We start from the raw sequence: 15129 nt of genomic DNA on the forward strand, positions 1-15129 counted from the left end.
CCAAAGTGCCAAAACTGGGGGGGGGGGGGCAAGGACAGTTTATTTCCCATTGTAGACAAGATTTAGCATAGTGCGGGGTCAAAAGTGGCAAAAGTGGGGAGCAACTGCCCTCCTCGCTGCTCCTAATCGCCGCCACAGGATGGTAACCAAGAATCTGTGACAAATGGCTGCATATACACAAGATAAAAATTGCCGACTGTGACAGGACCGTAGCAAAGAGCAAGACGTCAATAAGAGAAGTTGCCATATTGATGTCCTTTATACGCCATGAAAGCCTTGTTTGTGGAAAAATTATTGTAGGTAGATTTTTTTTAATTACATGTTAAATTCATAGCGTTCTACCCTGTAGAACGGGGGATCGAACCAATGGGGAAGTAGCTCATCCCCTAAATCGTACAACTCTCTTGCAACGAAGGCCCCGAAAGGGACCAGATAAGGTGTAACTGATCTAACTTAAATAAATAACATTGCAGATGTTTATCCCAACCCTTCTGACTGAGAATGGCAGATAGATGGATAGTGATAACTCACCTTGTTCGATATCGTGCACTCCTTGTCTTCACCTGGTAGCGATCCATCATCAAGAAAGCCCGTTGCCCCCAGATTCTCCTGGTTTTGTTCGTTTTGCCTGACCTTCACTCGCCTCCTCTCAAGGTTGGAAAAAACACCTTTTTCACCTAAAACCAGCTATAGGTTTGGACAAGTTTGTGCAAGATTATGCACGTATCGAGCAGGGATGTTACGAATTTATCAATATTTCACCCCGCTGTGTTCACGATAGATATATAAAAAAAAACAAAAAAAAACAACAACTTGTCAACATTGGGACACAAAACATCATCTACATTTTATTCGTAACAAAATTATTTAAAACAAGTGACTAGTAATGCAAGAATACAATAGTCAGACAGACAGGCAGAAAACAGTGGCGTAGCAAGTGTGTGGACGAAGTGGCCCGCCCGGTGCCTGGCACCTGTAGGGGCCTCGCGTTCCATGGGGTTGATGCAAAGAATATCATAACAGAAATTTTAAAAAAAGATGGAAAAGGGTAATTTTCGTGGATAATAAAATTTGAACTCTCTCTTCTTAAATTCTAATTAAACGTTATAATCTGAATTAATACCTCAAATCAGGGGCGTAATATACAGGTAGGCGGGCCCTAAGCTTAAGGGGTCCGAAAAATGTAAAAAATTATTGTCGTATTTCTCATGTGCAACATTTACGAAAAAATTCACGATAACTTGCTTGGACATTTTTACCCATTTAATTTTTTATTGAATAAAAAGCAATTCGTCTTGCAGTTTCTGCTATCTCTTCACCTTGCACTCCATTTTAATATGTTGTCACGAAGCAAGTGTGAGGCATTTAAAAGCTTGCGTTGTTTTCAACTTAAGGAGGGCGTGGATAATATTAGTTCATCCTTCCTTCCTACAGCTTCAGATTTCAGCTCCCGGAAAGCAAAGAAAGACATTTTTAGGGTAAATGAAATTATTAAATATCATTTTCGTCAGTAATTTATTATTATTTTTCAAACATGATTATCTGCTGACTTATCTTTGAAGATTTTGTATCCATACACATTGAGATTTCAAATGTTAAGACCGGATGGGGGCCTTGCGATATGTTGCTACGCCACTGGCAGAAAGCGTAAGAGGAAAACACTAGCTTCCACTTTCATATACAACATTAGGAAGTGAAGCTTGCTTTGAAAGTGTTGCATTGTTCACTGTCTTCCAGTTTCTAGGAAACTCCTGGAATTTTTGGATGTGAAAAAGTAAGGAGCTCTTTCCGTAGGGCACACAATTCCTTCTTCTGGGAGGTTGTCCCATGAAAAACTCTTCCTTCCAATTGGCTCCAGCATGTTTCTCCACAACGCACCCGCGCCTAAAGAGAAGATAATGAAAAGTGCTTGGGATCTTTGATAAACCTCAAAACAATAACTACAGCTCTCGTCTGATCTTACGGCGGGTGGCCTACATGCTGGCGAGAGAAGTGGGGAGCGGGGAATACGCAGCAGACCAACCAGACAACAGCGGTGGCGGTGAGAGTTGCGACGTGGCAGGAAGAAGTACTACGGGCACCTCGTTCTACAGGCTACAGTGTTTCTCATCGCGCTGGATTGATCGCTTCCCTGCTCCTCCACTTTCCTTGCCAGCATGTAAGTCGAACGCCGCAATTGTTGCAATTTTTACATTAAAACATATATTTTATGTTTGTTGTTATTGCAAGCCTATAATGCATTTTTAGTGCCTATAAATGTTTTTCTTCGTCTTGCCTAAATATGCTTCTATGGGGTATTTTTATGATTCCTGCTCTTCTTCACTACTTTGTCTGTTTTAGCAATTTCATCTAAACAACCAACTTTGCGAAATGTAGCAGAAAAACAATGCAAAACTAAATACAGGGTGGCTATAAAGTCTGGAACCATAGGAGAAATTAGTACATTCTTGTATTTGTTTACAGGTGAATAATGTCACTGACGAAAGACCACCGGGCGGAGATAATTCTTCTTTGTGGACGAGAGGGCTGGTCGCAGAGAAACGTGGCAGCCGAGTTCAATAGGAGGCATCCGGGAAAGTCAGTAACGCAGAGTGCAGTTGGAAAATTGCTGAATATATTTAGTGAAACAGGATCGACTCAGGAAAACGGCGTTCTGGCAGACCGTCGGTAGATGAATATACCAGAACTAGTAGTGCTTTCAAAGTTTCACGCTAGTCCTAAAAAGACATTGCGGCGCACGAGCATCGAGATCGGTGATCCCCGGAGCACAGTGCAGAAAGTTTTAAAAAGTGAAAAATTGCATCCGTACAAGTTGCAGTTTGTGCATCATCTAACGGAAGACGATCCTGATCGAAGGGTTGAGATGTGTAAATGGTTCCTTCCCCAAATGACAGTAAATCCATAATTTTTGGAAACGGTGATGTTCTCAGACGACGCTAATTTTTACGTTTCCGGGGAGGTGAACAAACAAATTTAAGGTACTGGTCACAAACGAACCCAAACTGGTTCACCGACACTAAAATGCAAGATTCTCCAAAAGTGATGGTATGGTGTGGTTTATGGGACGATACGATTGTTTGTCCATTCTTCTCTGAATTAACAGTCACTGGAGAAAATTACCTCCGTATGTTGGGCAATGAAATGTTATCACAATTTGATATTATCGGTGGCTATCCAGAGTGGTTTATGCAAGATGGGGCTCCATCTCATTACGCAGGTTTCGTACGCTAATGGTTGGATGATATGTTCTCGGACACTGGATTGGGATAAGGGGCCTTGTGGAATGGGCAGCAAGGTCACCCGGCTTGAACCCTATGCATTTTGCCATATGGGGGATTGTGAAAGCTGAGGTGTATGCAGTAAAATTTCGGGATATGGAACATCTCCGGGAAAGAATAACCACTGCAATTGGAACCACGTATGTTAAAGACAATTCAAAGAAGTCTTGTAAATTTTCTCCAGAAGTGCGGACATGTGGAGCTCGTTCTTTAGTAGGATCATGTGCTATGTATCATTTCTCCTATGGTACCAGACTTTATTGCCGCCCTGTAGAATACAAAAATTCGAGTTAGTAAGAAAATCAATAAGGAGTTCATGTGCTTAATTGGGTTATTTTTATATTTTAAACTGCCTATCCTTCTCTACCGTTGTGGTCCGCAGGTTCCCGGTACATAGTGTGACTAGACTACGAAAAAGTACTTGAAACCATCAAGTGTAGAGTTCAACAATTTGAAAATGGCAGAGAAGAATGATATTTCTCTGAGGTAAGTAATACAAATACTTGCATGCAGGACATGTTTTCAAAATCAGACAATTAAAATTGTACAGCGTGTTCCGTTCAAACCTCCTACATTTCAATTCATCATTGCTAAAAGGTTATGAAACATAATGGAATGCGAGTGGTACAGTCTTGGACACAGCTGGCTTGTAACGAACCTATTGAAGAAGCAGTGAAGCAAGCCATCAATGTCTGACCACCAAGCGCCTTGTGACTAGACAACCCAACTAGCATTGCAATTCTGCGGCTTGTATACCAGTCACGGGTATACATCTCTGTAAATTGAGCAATGATGCCAAAGAGAAATACGAGATGAAGATTGTCGATCGTAATGTCTCGTATTCTCGACATGGAATAATACTCGGTCCACGTTACGTTCCATTATTTAATGTTGTTTGGGAACGAACCTGACGGACTGCGTTTATATTTTCACTCCTTGCATTACAGTAAATTCCATATTTTACAATTATATTAGTGCTTTGAATTAAAATAATGCCCACAAAAACATCGAACACACATGCACGCGAAAACAAACGCAGAAAGATAAGTTTTAACTTCCAAGTGAATGTCCAAATAACAGTAAATGGAGAAGCACGATGTGCGAAACATGGGATTTTTCACAGAAAGAATGCGTCTATTTGTGACATACGTGGTCTCTATTAATAGACAATGAAACAATTATGAGAGAAATTAACATGCATTTTCGTCTTCAGGTGCTGAGGAGGAAACAGACTGACTGGAAAAAAGGAAGCATGGTGCTATCGATAGGCTGTTGGTTAGCGTACAGAGCTTTCATCAGTGAGGTCTAGGTTCGATCCCCACCAAGGACATTTATTTTTATTCTTTTCTATTAGTGAAGAAGTATGTAATATTGTTTTCTAGGCATTTTGACGAAAGGATACGCATCAAATTTGTTCGTTTAATCTGTATTTTCATTCTTCTAATAAGTTCTCTATCGCAATGGGATATAGAGATTCTCTATCTAGGCGATGGATATCTTCTCAATGGTTACGTAGCTGCGATTCTCCAGTCCCTTACACCCACTTGTCTTATTTATTTACTTCATTTCATATCTAACGAAAACACACAGATATAGTTAGAACAAGAAACACACCTCGCGTCGAAGGTTCCAGACTCGAGTTCTGGCTTTTTTTTTGCGAGGGTGATTATTCTTGTGTGTCTGTTTATCATCTTTGTCAAAAAAATATTCCTCATTATTGCCGTGATTAACCTAGGGAGAGACCAAAGCGACTGAAATAACAAAAGTACAGAAAATGCAAGACACATCTGCCTAGGCATGTTATACCTTGGGAATTAGCAATCTGAAAATTAACTTGCGTTTCAGTCGACTACTTGCGAAAGAGTTTCGCGTTGTCTCGTTTGGAGTGTTGGTTATCGTGTCGGACTAGCATGCGGGCAACCCGAGTTCGAGCCCAGCGGAAGGCAAGTTTTTTTTTTTTTTTTTTGTCTAATTTCATCCAACCTTATTTATAAAACTGAGGTTTCTGCAAAACCTTTTGAATTGCATGCCACTACGTATGTTGGTAATCTGAAAGCATCAAATATGAAAATTTGATGTTTCGAAGCGACGATGTATTTGTGTATGTGTTGAAAAAACGCAGTTATTTAGTAACGAAAAACATGCAGCCACGTGATCATTGAGAACGCTTCCTAGTTGTCAGTGCTAATATGGCAGTAACTACAGTCTGTCAACACACACCAACTTTCACGTTTCCCGTAAAATGATTACCTTTCCACGTTTCAAAATCATGAGTGCTGTCTAAGGCAATACTTTGATAATTGCGTTTGCATGTTCGAATCTAAAGTAATACTAAACTTTTTTCCCAACAAATGACATTCAAACCATTAATAACTGTTTGAAATGTGATACTGATATCATATATAGAAAGAATAAAAATGGAGAATTTCGCTTAATACAACTTATAAATAGGGAGCGGAAGTTGATGAAATGTCATCTTTTTCTGACATCTCGGACACGATGCCCATTAAATATACACAATATTGCACTTCATCTAGAACCCAAAAAAGGTAATTTGAAAGTGCATTTTTTTTGCATTTGTAGCCATTGTCAGGTCTTAGGTCATTTTCCCGTCATTTTTTGCAATATTCGGTATATTGTTTCATCATATTTTGTCACTTCTTTAATTTTGGTAATATTCTTGAATCTTTTCACCAAGGTATATATATCTCGCAGGATTGCAATTTACGAGCAAAAGAAATGCTGAACTGGTGACAGTCTTTGTTGTGTCGGGGGAAACCACCAGGTGCCCGTCTGGGGCAAACTCAGAATTAAGATCAGATAAGGAGAGGCTTGAAATACCATGGCTAGACCCCGTTTGCACTGAAAATCCTGGTTGCATATTTTAATTGAATTGTGCATGTGCTATCATTTGGTGCCTTTTTTTAAAAGAAAGATTGCATTTTGTTTAATTTCATTTTCATTTCAATTTTTAAGCTGAAACTAACAAATTTGATGGTTATTTCTTGCATTTTACGTCATTTTTCCCCCCATTTTTTTTAGGTTATTCTATAGGTCATATAATAATAATAACCCACAGCTCTACAGCACCATGAAGGGCCTTGGCTTACCTACCGACTGCTGGTCTCACTCCCACACTGTTCCTCCGTCTCCTAGTATCGCGTGGAGATCTTAGACCAGTATTGGGGTGACGGGTGATCAGCCCGACGAACCCCCAGCCGTTGTTGTAGGTCTTCTCGACCGGGTTACGCTCACTCACTCGGAGCTTCCCAATTTCCTCACGATGGTTGGTTGCCACCGGCCCTATACGTAGGCCGAATAAATTCCGACCAGAGCCGGATTCGAACCTACGCCGTCCCGCCTATAGGTCATATACCCATATTTTTTAGGTCATCAACTTCCGCTCCCTACTTATAAATATATTAAATTATGTGGATACCTGATGTGAAACGTACGATGCACGATCAGAGAGCCTCAATGTTGCATTGAAAACTGCAGAGAACAATGACTGACTTATGAACAGTGAAAGGTTTTTCCATGCTCCAATGGGATTTTATTTATAACTATAAATAAACAAGGGAGAAGGACACAGGTTGGTATGATGAACTAAATTGTAATGTAAAAGTTCAATTTCAGACACATTACACTAACTGAAAGACTATTTTCAAAATTAATAATATTTGGATAACCGGCAAATCCAAACTTTATGTTAACCACGTAATGCACTTGATTATCAAAGAAACATAATTTTTCTTGAGCATGCCCTTTATTTTGTGTCTTGATTGTTGAAATAATACGTTGAAACGAACAGTAGTATGTTTTAGAGTGTGTTTAGAATCTCTTGTGTACTGCATGTAAATACTGAAGTCATTTTAGTATCCTAATCAAATAACAATTATTCAGTGTAATGCTTTAAAAGGAAAGCCTTTGTTTCTTTGCAGCTGTTCATGACAGAAATTCAATTGCAAGACAAGTTACCAAATTAGCAATAGTTCTCTTACATATTTGTGGTATGTGCTTGTCTGCCTTATACCGGATGATGAAGGAAGCAGATATAAAAGATAGACAATTACTGTTCTTGGGTAGCTCGTCCTGCTTTTGTCAGAAAACCTGATCAGCATACTGAACCAAGCCATCACACGAGATACGACTTCGATAATATAATCCCGTTTCTGTGGCCAAATACCTCCAAAAAAAGGCAATAAAATTGTCAGTGTGAGGGGACAGAGAAATAATTTCCTTTTATCTTACATTATACTCTGTCTGTATGCCTAGTGTGGTTTGTCTGTCCCAAAGCTGAAGACAAACCTCTGTCTGTTGTAACGCGTGGCATGTTTTCTTCCAGCTTACAAATCACGTAAAATACCTTCGTTCACTTCAGTGTGCTGGTTCTGCAGGCTCAAGGTCATGTCGACTGATAACGAGATAGACCACGTGACTCCGGGGCCAACTGTCAGCACCGAAGACAAGCTTCATTAACTTTTGCGAGGTTCCTTCTAATCCTTGACAGAGCGCATGCTCCGTAATTATGTGCAGAAAACCCATGTTTTCTGTGTATAAAATTTACGTATGTTTGGATTGTGTGCTCAAATGTTGCAGTAAACATAACTCCGTGACACACAACAACAATTACAAGCGCTTCAAAGATTAGAAACTTAGCAAGCGTTACTCATAAGACGATTAGATTGTCCGACTGACAGAAGACCAGGTGGTGGGTTGGTAGCGTGTAAGTTTGACACGCAGGAGATACTGGGTTCGATTCCCCTTTGATTGCCTCCAATTTTTTTTCTTAACTCGAGCGACTATATATTTGAATTTATTTATTGCGAACATTCTTATTTTATTTGCTGTGCGAATTGCTGAATTTTGTTTTCCAAACGATTGCGATAATTTCTTGTGAATAGTATTATATGTATTTCTGGATCATTTTCTCGTAATAAATATATACTTTTCGCCAGGCATAACATTTTGTTGAGTATGTTTGTAAAATGATGAGATATGTGGAAAAAACTATCGCAAAAAATAATTTTCACAAATAAAATTTAAAACGGTAAAGTAAAGATTTCCACCCAAAAATAAAGTAACAATGTATTTAACTTTTACTCAAATAAATTATTAAATAAAATGCAATAATTAGTTGCTCGAGTTATATAAAAAGCAGGGCAATAGAACGGGCATCGAACTCAAAGCCTTCTGTACGTGAAACTTATTCGTTACCACGGGGCCACTTGACCACTTGAAAACCTTGTAATAGCTTCGCCTCATCAAGGCACTTGAAACTCATCGACACCTTCAAGCGCTTTTCCTCGATTTTTTCCTTCTTTTTAAGTCCACTTTATGCACAGTAAGAAAACTGGATCTATAGTTTAAAGTGGGATTTGAACCACTTGGAACCACTAAACCGCGTATCAAACTTTTCCTCTGGAATTGTTGGCTAGCGTGCGATACTACCAATACTCGGTTCTGGCATGGATTTGGGTGTTTGTCCCAATGAGAATACAGATAATATAGAGGAAATTGACATGTGTCACAACTGAGAAAAAGGTGAAGAACGAGGATACTATTAATTTTGAAAATACTCTTTCAGTTAGTGTAATGTGTCTGAAATTGAATGCCCTATTTTTAACCGCGAACGTGTTTTGTTTCTTCAATTAAAACTTTTAGATTACAATTTAGTTCATCATACCCACCTGTGTCCTTCTTCCTTGTTTATTTATAGTTATAAATAAAATCCCATTGGAGCATGGAAAAACCTTTCACTGTTCATAAGTCAGTCATTGTTCTCTGCAGTTTTCAATGCAACATTCAGGCTCTCTGATCGTGCATCGTACGTTTCACATCAGGTATCCACATAATCTAATATATTTATAAGTAGGGAGCGGAAGTTGATGACCTAAAAAATATGGGTATATGACCTAGAGAATATCCTAAAAAATGGGGAAAAAATGACGTAAAATGCAAGAAATGAGCATCAAATTTGTTAGTTTCAGTTTAAAAATTGAAATGAAAATGAAATTAAACAAAATGCAACCTTGCTTTAAAAAAAAGGGCACCAAATTTGTTAGTTTCAGTTTAAAAATTGAAATGAAAATGAAATTAAACAAAATGCAACCTTGCTTTAAAAAAAAGGGCACCAAATAATAGCACATGCACATTCAATTAAAATATGCAACCAGGATTTTCAGTGTAAACGGGGTCTAGCCATGGTATTTCAAGCCTCTCCTTATCTGATCTTAATTCTGAGTTTGCCCCAGACGGGCACCTGGTGGTTTCCCCCGACACAACAAAGACTGTCACCAGTTCAGCATTTCTTTTGCTCGTAAATTGCAATCCTGCGAGATATATATACCTTGGTGAAAAGATTCAAGAATATTACCAAAATTAAAGAAGTGACAAAATATGATGAAACAATATACCGAATATTGCAAAAAATGACGGGAAAATGACCTAAAACCTGACAATGGCTACAAATGCAAAAAAAATGCACTTTCAAATTACCTTTTTTGGGTTCTAGATGAAGTGCAATATTGTGTATATTTAATGGGCATCGTGTCCGAGATGTCAGAAAAAGATGACATTTCATCAACTTCCGCTCCCTATTTATAAGTTGTATTAAGCGAAATTCTCCATTTTTATTCTTTCTATATATGATATCAGTATCACATTTCAAACAGTTATTAATGGTTTGAATGTCATTTGTTGGGAAAAAAGTTTAGTATTACTTTAGATTCGAACATGCAAACGCAATTATCAAAGTATTGCCTTAGACAGCACTCATGATTTTGAAACGTGGAAAGGTAATCATTTTACGGGAAACGTGAAAGTTGGTGTGTGTTGACAGACTGTAGTTACTGCCATATTAGCACTGACAACTAGGAAGCGTTCTCAATGATCACGTGGCTGCATGTTTTTCGTTACTAAATAACTGCGTTTTTTCAACACATACACAAATACATCGTCGCTTCGAAACATCAAATTTTCATATTTGATGCTTTCAGATTACCAACATACGTAGTGGCATGCAATTCAAAAGGTTTTGCAGAAACCTCAGTTTTATAAATAAGGTTGGATGAAATTAGACAAAAAAAAAAAAAAAAACTTGCCTTCCGCTGGGCTCGAACTCGGGTTGCCCGCATGCTAGTCCGACACGATAACCAACACTCCAAACGAGACAACGCGAAACTCTTTCGCAAGTAGTCGACTGAAACGCAAGTTAATTTTCAGATTGCTAATTCCCAAGGTATAACATGCCTAGGCAGATGTGTCTTGCATTTTCTGTACTTTTGTTATTTCAGTCGCTTTGGTCTCTCCCTAGGTTAATCACGGCAATAATGAGGAATATTTTTTTGACAAAGATGATAAACAGACACACAAGAATAATCACCCTCGCAAAAAAAAAGCCAGAACTCGAGTCTGGAACCTTCGACGCGAGGTGTGTTTCTTGTTCTAACTATATCTGTGTGTTTTCGTTAGATATGAAATGAAGTAAATAAATAAGACAAGTGGGTGTAAGGGACTGGAGAATCGCAGCTACGTAACCATTGAGAAGATATCCATCGCCTAGATAGAGAATCTCTATATCCCATTGCGATAGAGAACTTATTAGAAGAATGAAAATACAGATTAAACGAACAAATTTGATGCGTATCCTTTCGTCAAAATCCCTAGAAAACAATATTACATACTTCTTCACTAATAGAAAAGAATAAACGCATTCTTTCTGTGAAAAATCCCATGTTTCGCACATCGTGCTTCTCCATTTACTGTTATTTGGACATTCACTTGGAAGTTAAAACTTAGCTTTGTGTGTTTTTCACGTGCATGTGTGTGAGAAGAATGGTGTGAACGTGTGTTCGATGTTTTTCTGGGCATTATTTTCGTTCAAAGCATTAATATAATTGTAAAATATGGAATTTACTGTAATGCAAGGATTGAAAATATAAACCTAGTCCGTCATGTTCATTCCCAAACAACATTAAATAATGGAACGTAACGTGGACCGAGTATTTTTCCATGTCGAGAACACGAGACATTACGATCGGCAATCTTCATCTCGTATTTCTCTTTGGCATCACTACTCAATTTACAGAGATGTATACCCGTGACTGGTATACAAGCCGCAAAATTGCAATGCTGTTTGGGTTGTCTACTCACAAGGCGCTTGGTGGTCAGACATTGATGGCTTGCTTCACTGCTTCTTCAATAGGTTCGTTACAAGCCAGCTGTGTCCAAGACTGTACTAGAAGGAAAAGAAACTCAAGGAATTTTATTGCATGACCTCGAAGTTCACCGTTCTCTCACTATGCAGCGCCACAATCTGCATTCTGGTATGCAGAGACCAAATCAATGATTACAGTGCAAAGAAATTACCGGAGAGAATATGGAGGTGAAGCACCTGATGGGAAAACCATTAAGGCATGGTGCGCGAAGTTTTTGGCGACTGAAAGTGTTAATAAACAATCCGGAGGTTCTCGTCGACGTGTTTCGGAGGAGATGGTGGAAGAAATTCGAGCGGGATTTCAGAGAAGCCCTAGTAAATCACTTCGCCAAGCGTCCAGCCAGTTCAAAGTTCAAACTTCGCACACCATGCTTTAATGCAGGTTTTCCCATATTCTCTCCAGTAATTTCTTTGCACTGTAATAATTGATTTGGTCTACATACCAGAATACAGATTGTGCGCACTGCTGCGGAGACGCCATTGTGCTTTATGCGATTGTGATGCTGCATAGTGAGAGAATGGTGAACTTCGAGGTCATGCAATAAAATTCTTTGATTTTCATTTTCGTCTAGTACCACTCGCATTCCATTATGTTTCGTAACCTTTTAGCAATGATCAATTGAAATGTAGGAGGTTTTAACGCAACACGCTGCATATTCTACCCATCAACAACACATGGGCTACTTTGAAATGTTACAAAATATTACAAATATTGTTTAAATGTAGCACATATGAACAAAAAACATCAAAATGTGTGCATTCAGTACACCAAGTAACTCAATTTATGCGGTAGGCAGCGAGAGTAAGGGAGCTCACATTGTGAGTGAAAGCGAGCGCACGCGTTCAAAGTTCACTCGCTACGCAGCACTTTTAGTAGCAAGCTTGTCATTATTGGTATCAAATAAAAGACAATTCTATACTCTACAACTTTTGTTTGGATAATTTTCTAATACTATCATTCGTAACGAAAATACAATGCCAAAAAATGAAAAGTAAGTATAAAAATTTACATTTTCTTCATTTTGTCTTAAAATTACTCAAAAACCATTGGAAATATGTAAAACATGAAGAGGACCAAATTTGTAGAGAGTAATGTTGGCACAGAAATTAAAAAAGAACGTCCCAATATGTCCACTAATTTCAGAGATATGAACATTTTACTAAAACACTGCAAACTGAATGTTTAGGGGGTGTAAGGGGGAAGTTCTGGGGGAGGGGTGGGAACTTTTGGGAAAATGTATCTCTTATGATGGTCTAAGAATACACCAAAATTCTGCTTTCTCCTAATTATTTCCGACAACCCCCCCATTGCTTGCCTTCGTTTCTTGTACTATATTGCAGTAGAAGCACTATATCACTATAGTATTGCGTCTAATAGTAGTAGTAGCAGTGCTGCTATACGAGGGCAAATCGAGAAGTCTTTGCTACTATTTTTTTTCAGCTGAAATATTAGTGTGATTGAGACACCGAGATATACATTCAATGCTATAGGTTTCTCTTGGAACGGCCCAACATTAACGCTCGGCTGCTCCACGTCACGGCGCTCATGTCAGTTTGCAAAGATGGCTGTAGTACTCAAGACATCCACGTCGTATGAGCAGCGAAGTGTTATTCGTTTTCTTTGGAGCAAGGGACGAACGCCCATTGAGCATGGACCGTATAGTCCAGACCTCACCCCACGTGTTCGTGAAGACGTTCCTGGCAGGACAGAGGTTTATTTGCAACGTCGAAGCAAAGACCGCTGTCAGCGGTGGTTCCACGATCAACCGGTCAAATTCTACAACAGTGGCATCTCCAAACTAGTGATGCGACGAGACAAATGCCTAAACTGTGGTGACTGTGTGGAAAAATAGTGCAAGGTACATAGACCAATTCCTATATTTTGATTTCCCTGCATATTATTTCCCTGCATTATTTCGGCTGAAAAAAGTATAGGGGCGAAGACTTCTCGATTTGCCCTCGTGGCTACCATCACAATGTACTCACAAGTAGCGTGTCCTTTCTGGCTAAGATGGAAGCAATCCTGAGACATGTAGGTGAGGTCGCTTCTTGACCCGAACAGGGTCCTCCTTTGCGGGATCGAGACAGAGACTGGGAACGGTTGGAAGACCACGGTGAAGTCATCCGTCGTGTCGTACCTTCCGCTTGCTGCCTATGTAAAAGCTAAACAGATTAGAATGGACCATGCACGAGGACATCAAGTAAGCGAAATATATCCAGGTTGTGGGAAAAAATGAAAGAGGCGCGCTGGCATGGTTCAGATTAGGGGAATGGAAACAACTAAGAAAGAGAAACGAAGCAGGGGAAACGATATCTCCTTTGTGCGATGGGGAGGAGACGGACAAGCATATCCAACTGAACTGCCCTTCTACACGTGACCTAAGGGACAAATTGATGAAAAACTTAACAGGGAGGGAGGTGATAGAAGTAGTAGACGACAGAATCTGGTTTCAACAAGATGGTGCCACAGCCCACACAGCGAGAGCGTCAATGCAGGTGGTTCGCGACATGTTGCTCCAACATGTCATACCCCGTTTTGCTGATATCCATTGGCCGCCTCGCTCACCTGACTTGTCTGTATGTGACAATTTTTTATGGGGTTATCTCAAATCAAAGGTCTACATAAACAAGCCCCGCAACATTCAGAAACTCAAAGATTCCATTTGCGTGGAAATCGATAATGTGTATGAAGAAATGTTGGGAAGAGCAATGCAGAATTTCGAAAAAAGAGGTTGCAAGAGTGCATACAGAAGGAAGGGCGTCACTTGACGGACGTTATTTGTCGGAGGTAATTCAGAAATTGTCAACATAAACTGCATTGTAAAGGTAAAGGTAAAGTGCTCCCCTGTGCATAGCACCACGCCATGAAGGCGTATAGGGGGTGTGGGGGTAACGCCCCACACTTTCTTGATCCGGTCGTGAGTGGGGGTGATGTGATCAGCATCACGCCCCTGACCGCCTTTACCCCCCAGGGTTTCCCCCAGGTACCCATGTTATTCGACGCTGGGTGGGCGCCGGGGCCGCTTCCATCGTTAGAAAAGTTCCCGGATTTGAACCGGCCGGGGATCGAACCCGGGACCTTTAGCATGGTAGTCAGACGCGTTACCGACTGAGCCACCGCGGCCACCCTATAAACTGCATTGTAATAGCTTTATTTCCAATTTTTTTTTCAACTTGAAAATCTGTACTGAGTTATTGTTATTTTAAAAACATCCGTGTCCTCTGTCGCACCCTGCATTTTCAAGAAGCAAGTACAAGAATAAGTGGCATAAATAATACCCCGCGGTGCAGGGGTGCGCACGAACTTCGTGGGCGCAGTAAGAATGAAGGACCAATAGTTCACAAAAGCTTTCCTTTTGGCGTTAAATAAAATATATTTTCAACCAAACATATTATATTTTTATGCCTAAAACTGCAAAATTTTAATCCCTAGAGAAAATTAATTACCAGATTAGACTGGACTTATCCAAACTAGTACAAGGATTTGCTTCCATCAAAAAACGCAGAGAACTAGTAATGGGTAAAGAACGGGCAGATGGCGCAGGGGGACAGATGGAGCATCACGTGATTAGCAGAGTAGGAGCAGCCCGTTGGCGCCACTTTTCCACAGTTTTGTAAAACAGACAACAGGAC

The 15129-nt window shown here is 39.7% G+C and overlaps 1 protein-coding gene across 1 annotated transcript in view; it reads right to left on the reverse strand.

Annotated features, from left to right (window-relative positions):
• Positions 1–944: 944 nt before the first annotated feature.
• Positions 945–15129, reverse strand: part of LOC145981188 (phospholipase B1, membrane-associated-like) — a 101234-nt gene continuing 87049 nt past the window's right edge. Inside the window, exons 7-8 of the mRNA XM_083114307.1 lie at positions 13483–13648; positions 945–1884 (exon numbers count right to left, since the gene is read on the reverse strand). Of these exons, the coding sequence (XP_082970433.1) occupies positions 1724–1884; positions 13483–13648 (327 nt within the window). The 3' untranslated portion in view covers positions 945–1723. The remainder of the gene's footprint in view (positions 1885–13482; positions 13649–15129) is intronic.

Source organism: Lepisma saccharinum, chromosome 29 (assembly GCF_977018435.1).
Source record: "Lepisma saccharinum chromosome 29, izLepSacc3.1, whole genome shotgun sequence".
NCBI classification, from domain to species: domain Eukaryota; kingdom Metazoa; phylum Arthropoda; class Insecta; order Zygentoma; family Lepismatidae; genus Lepisma; species Lepisma saccharinum.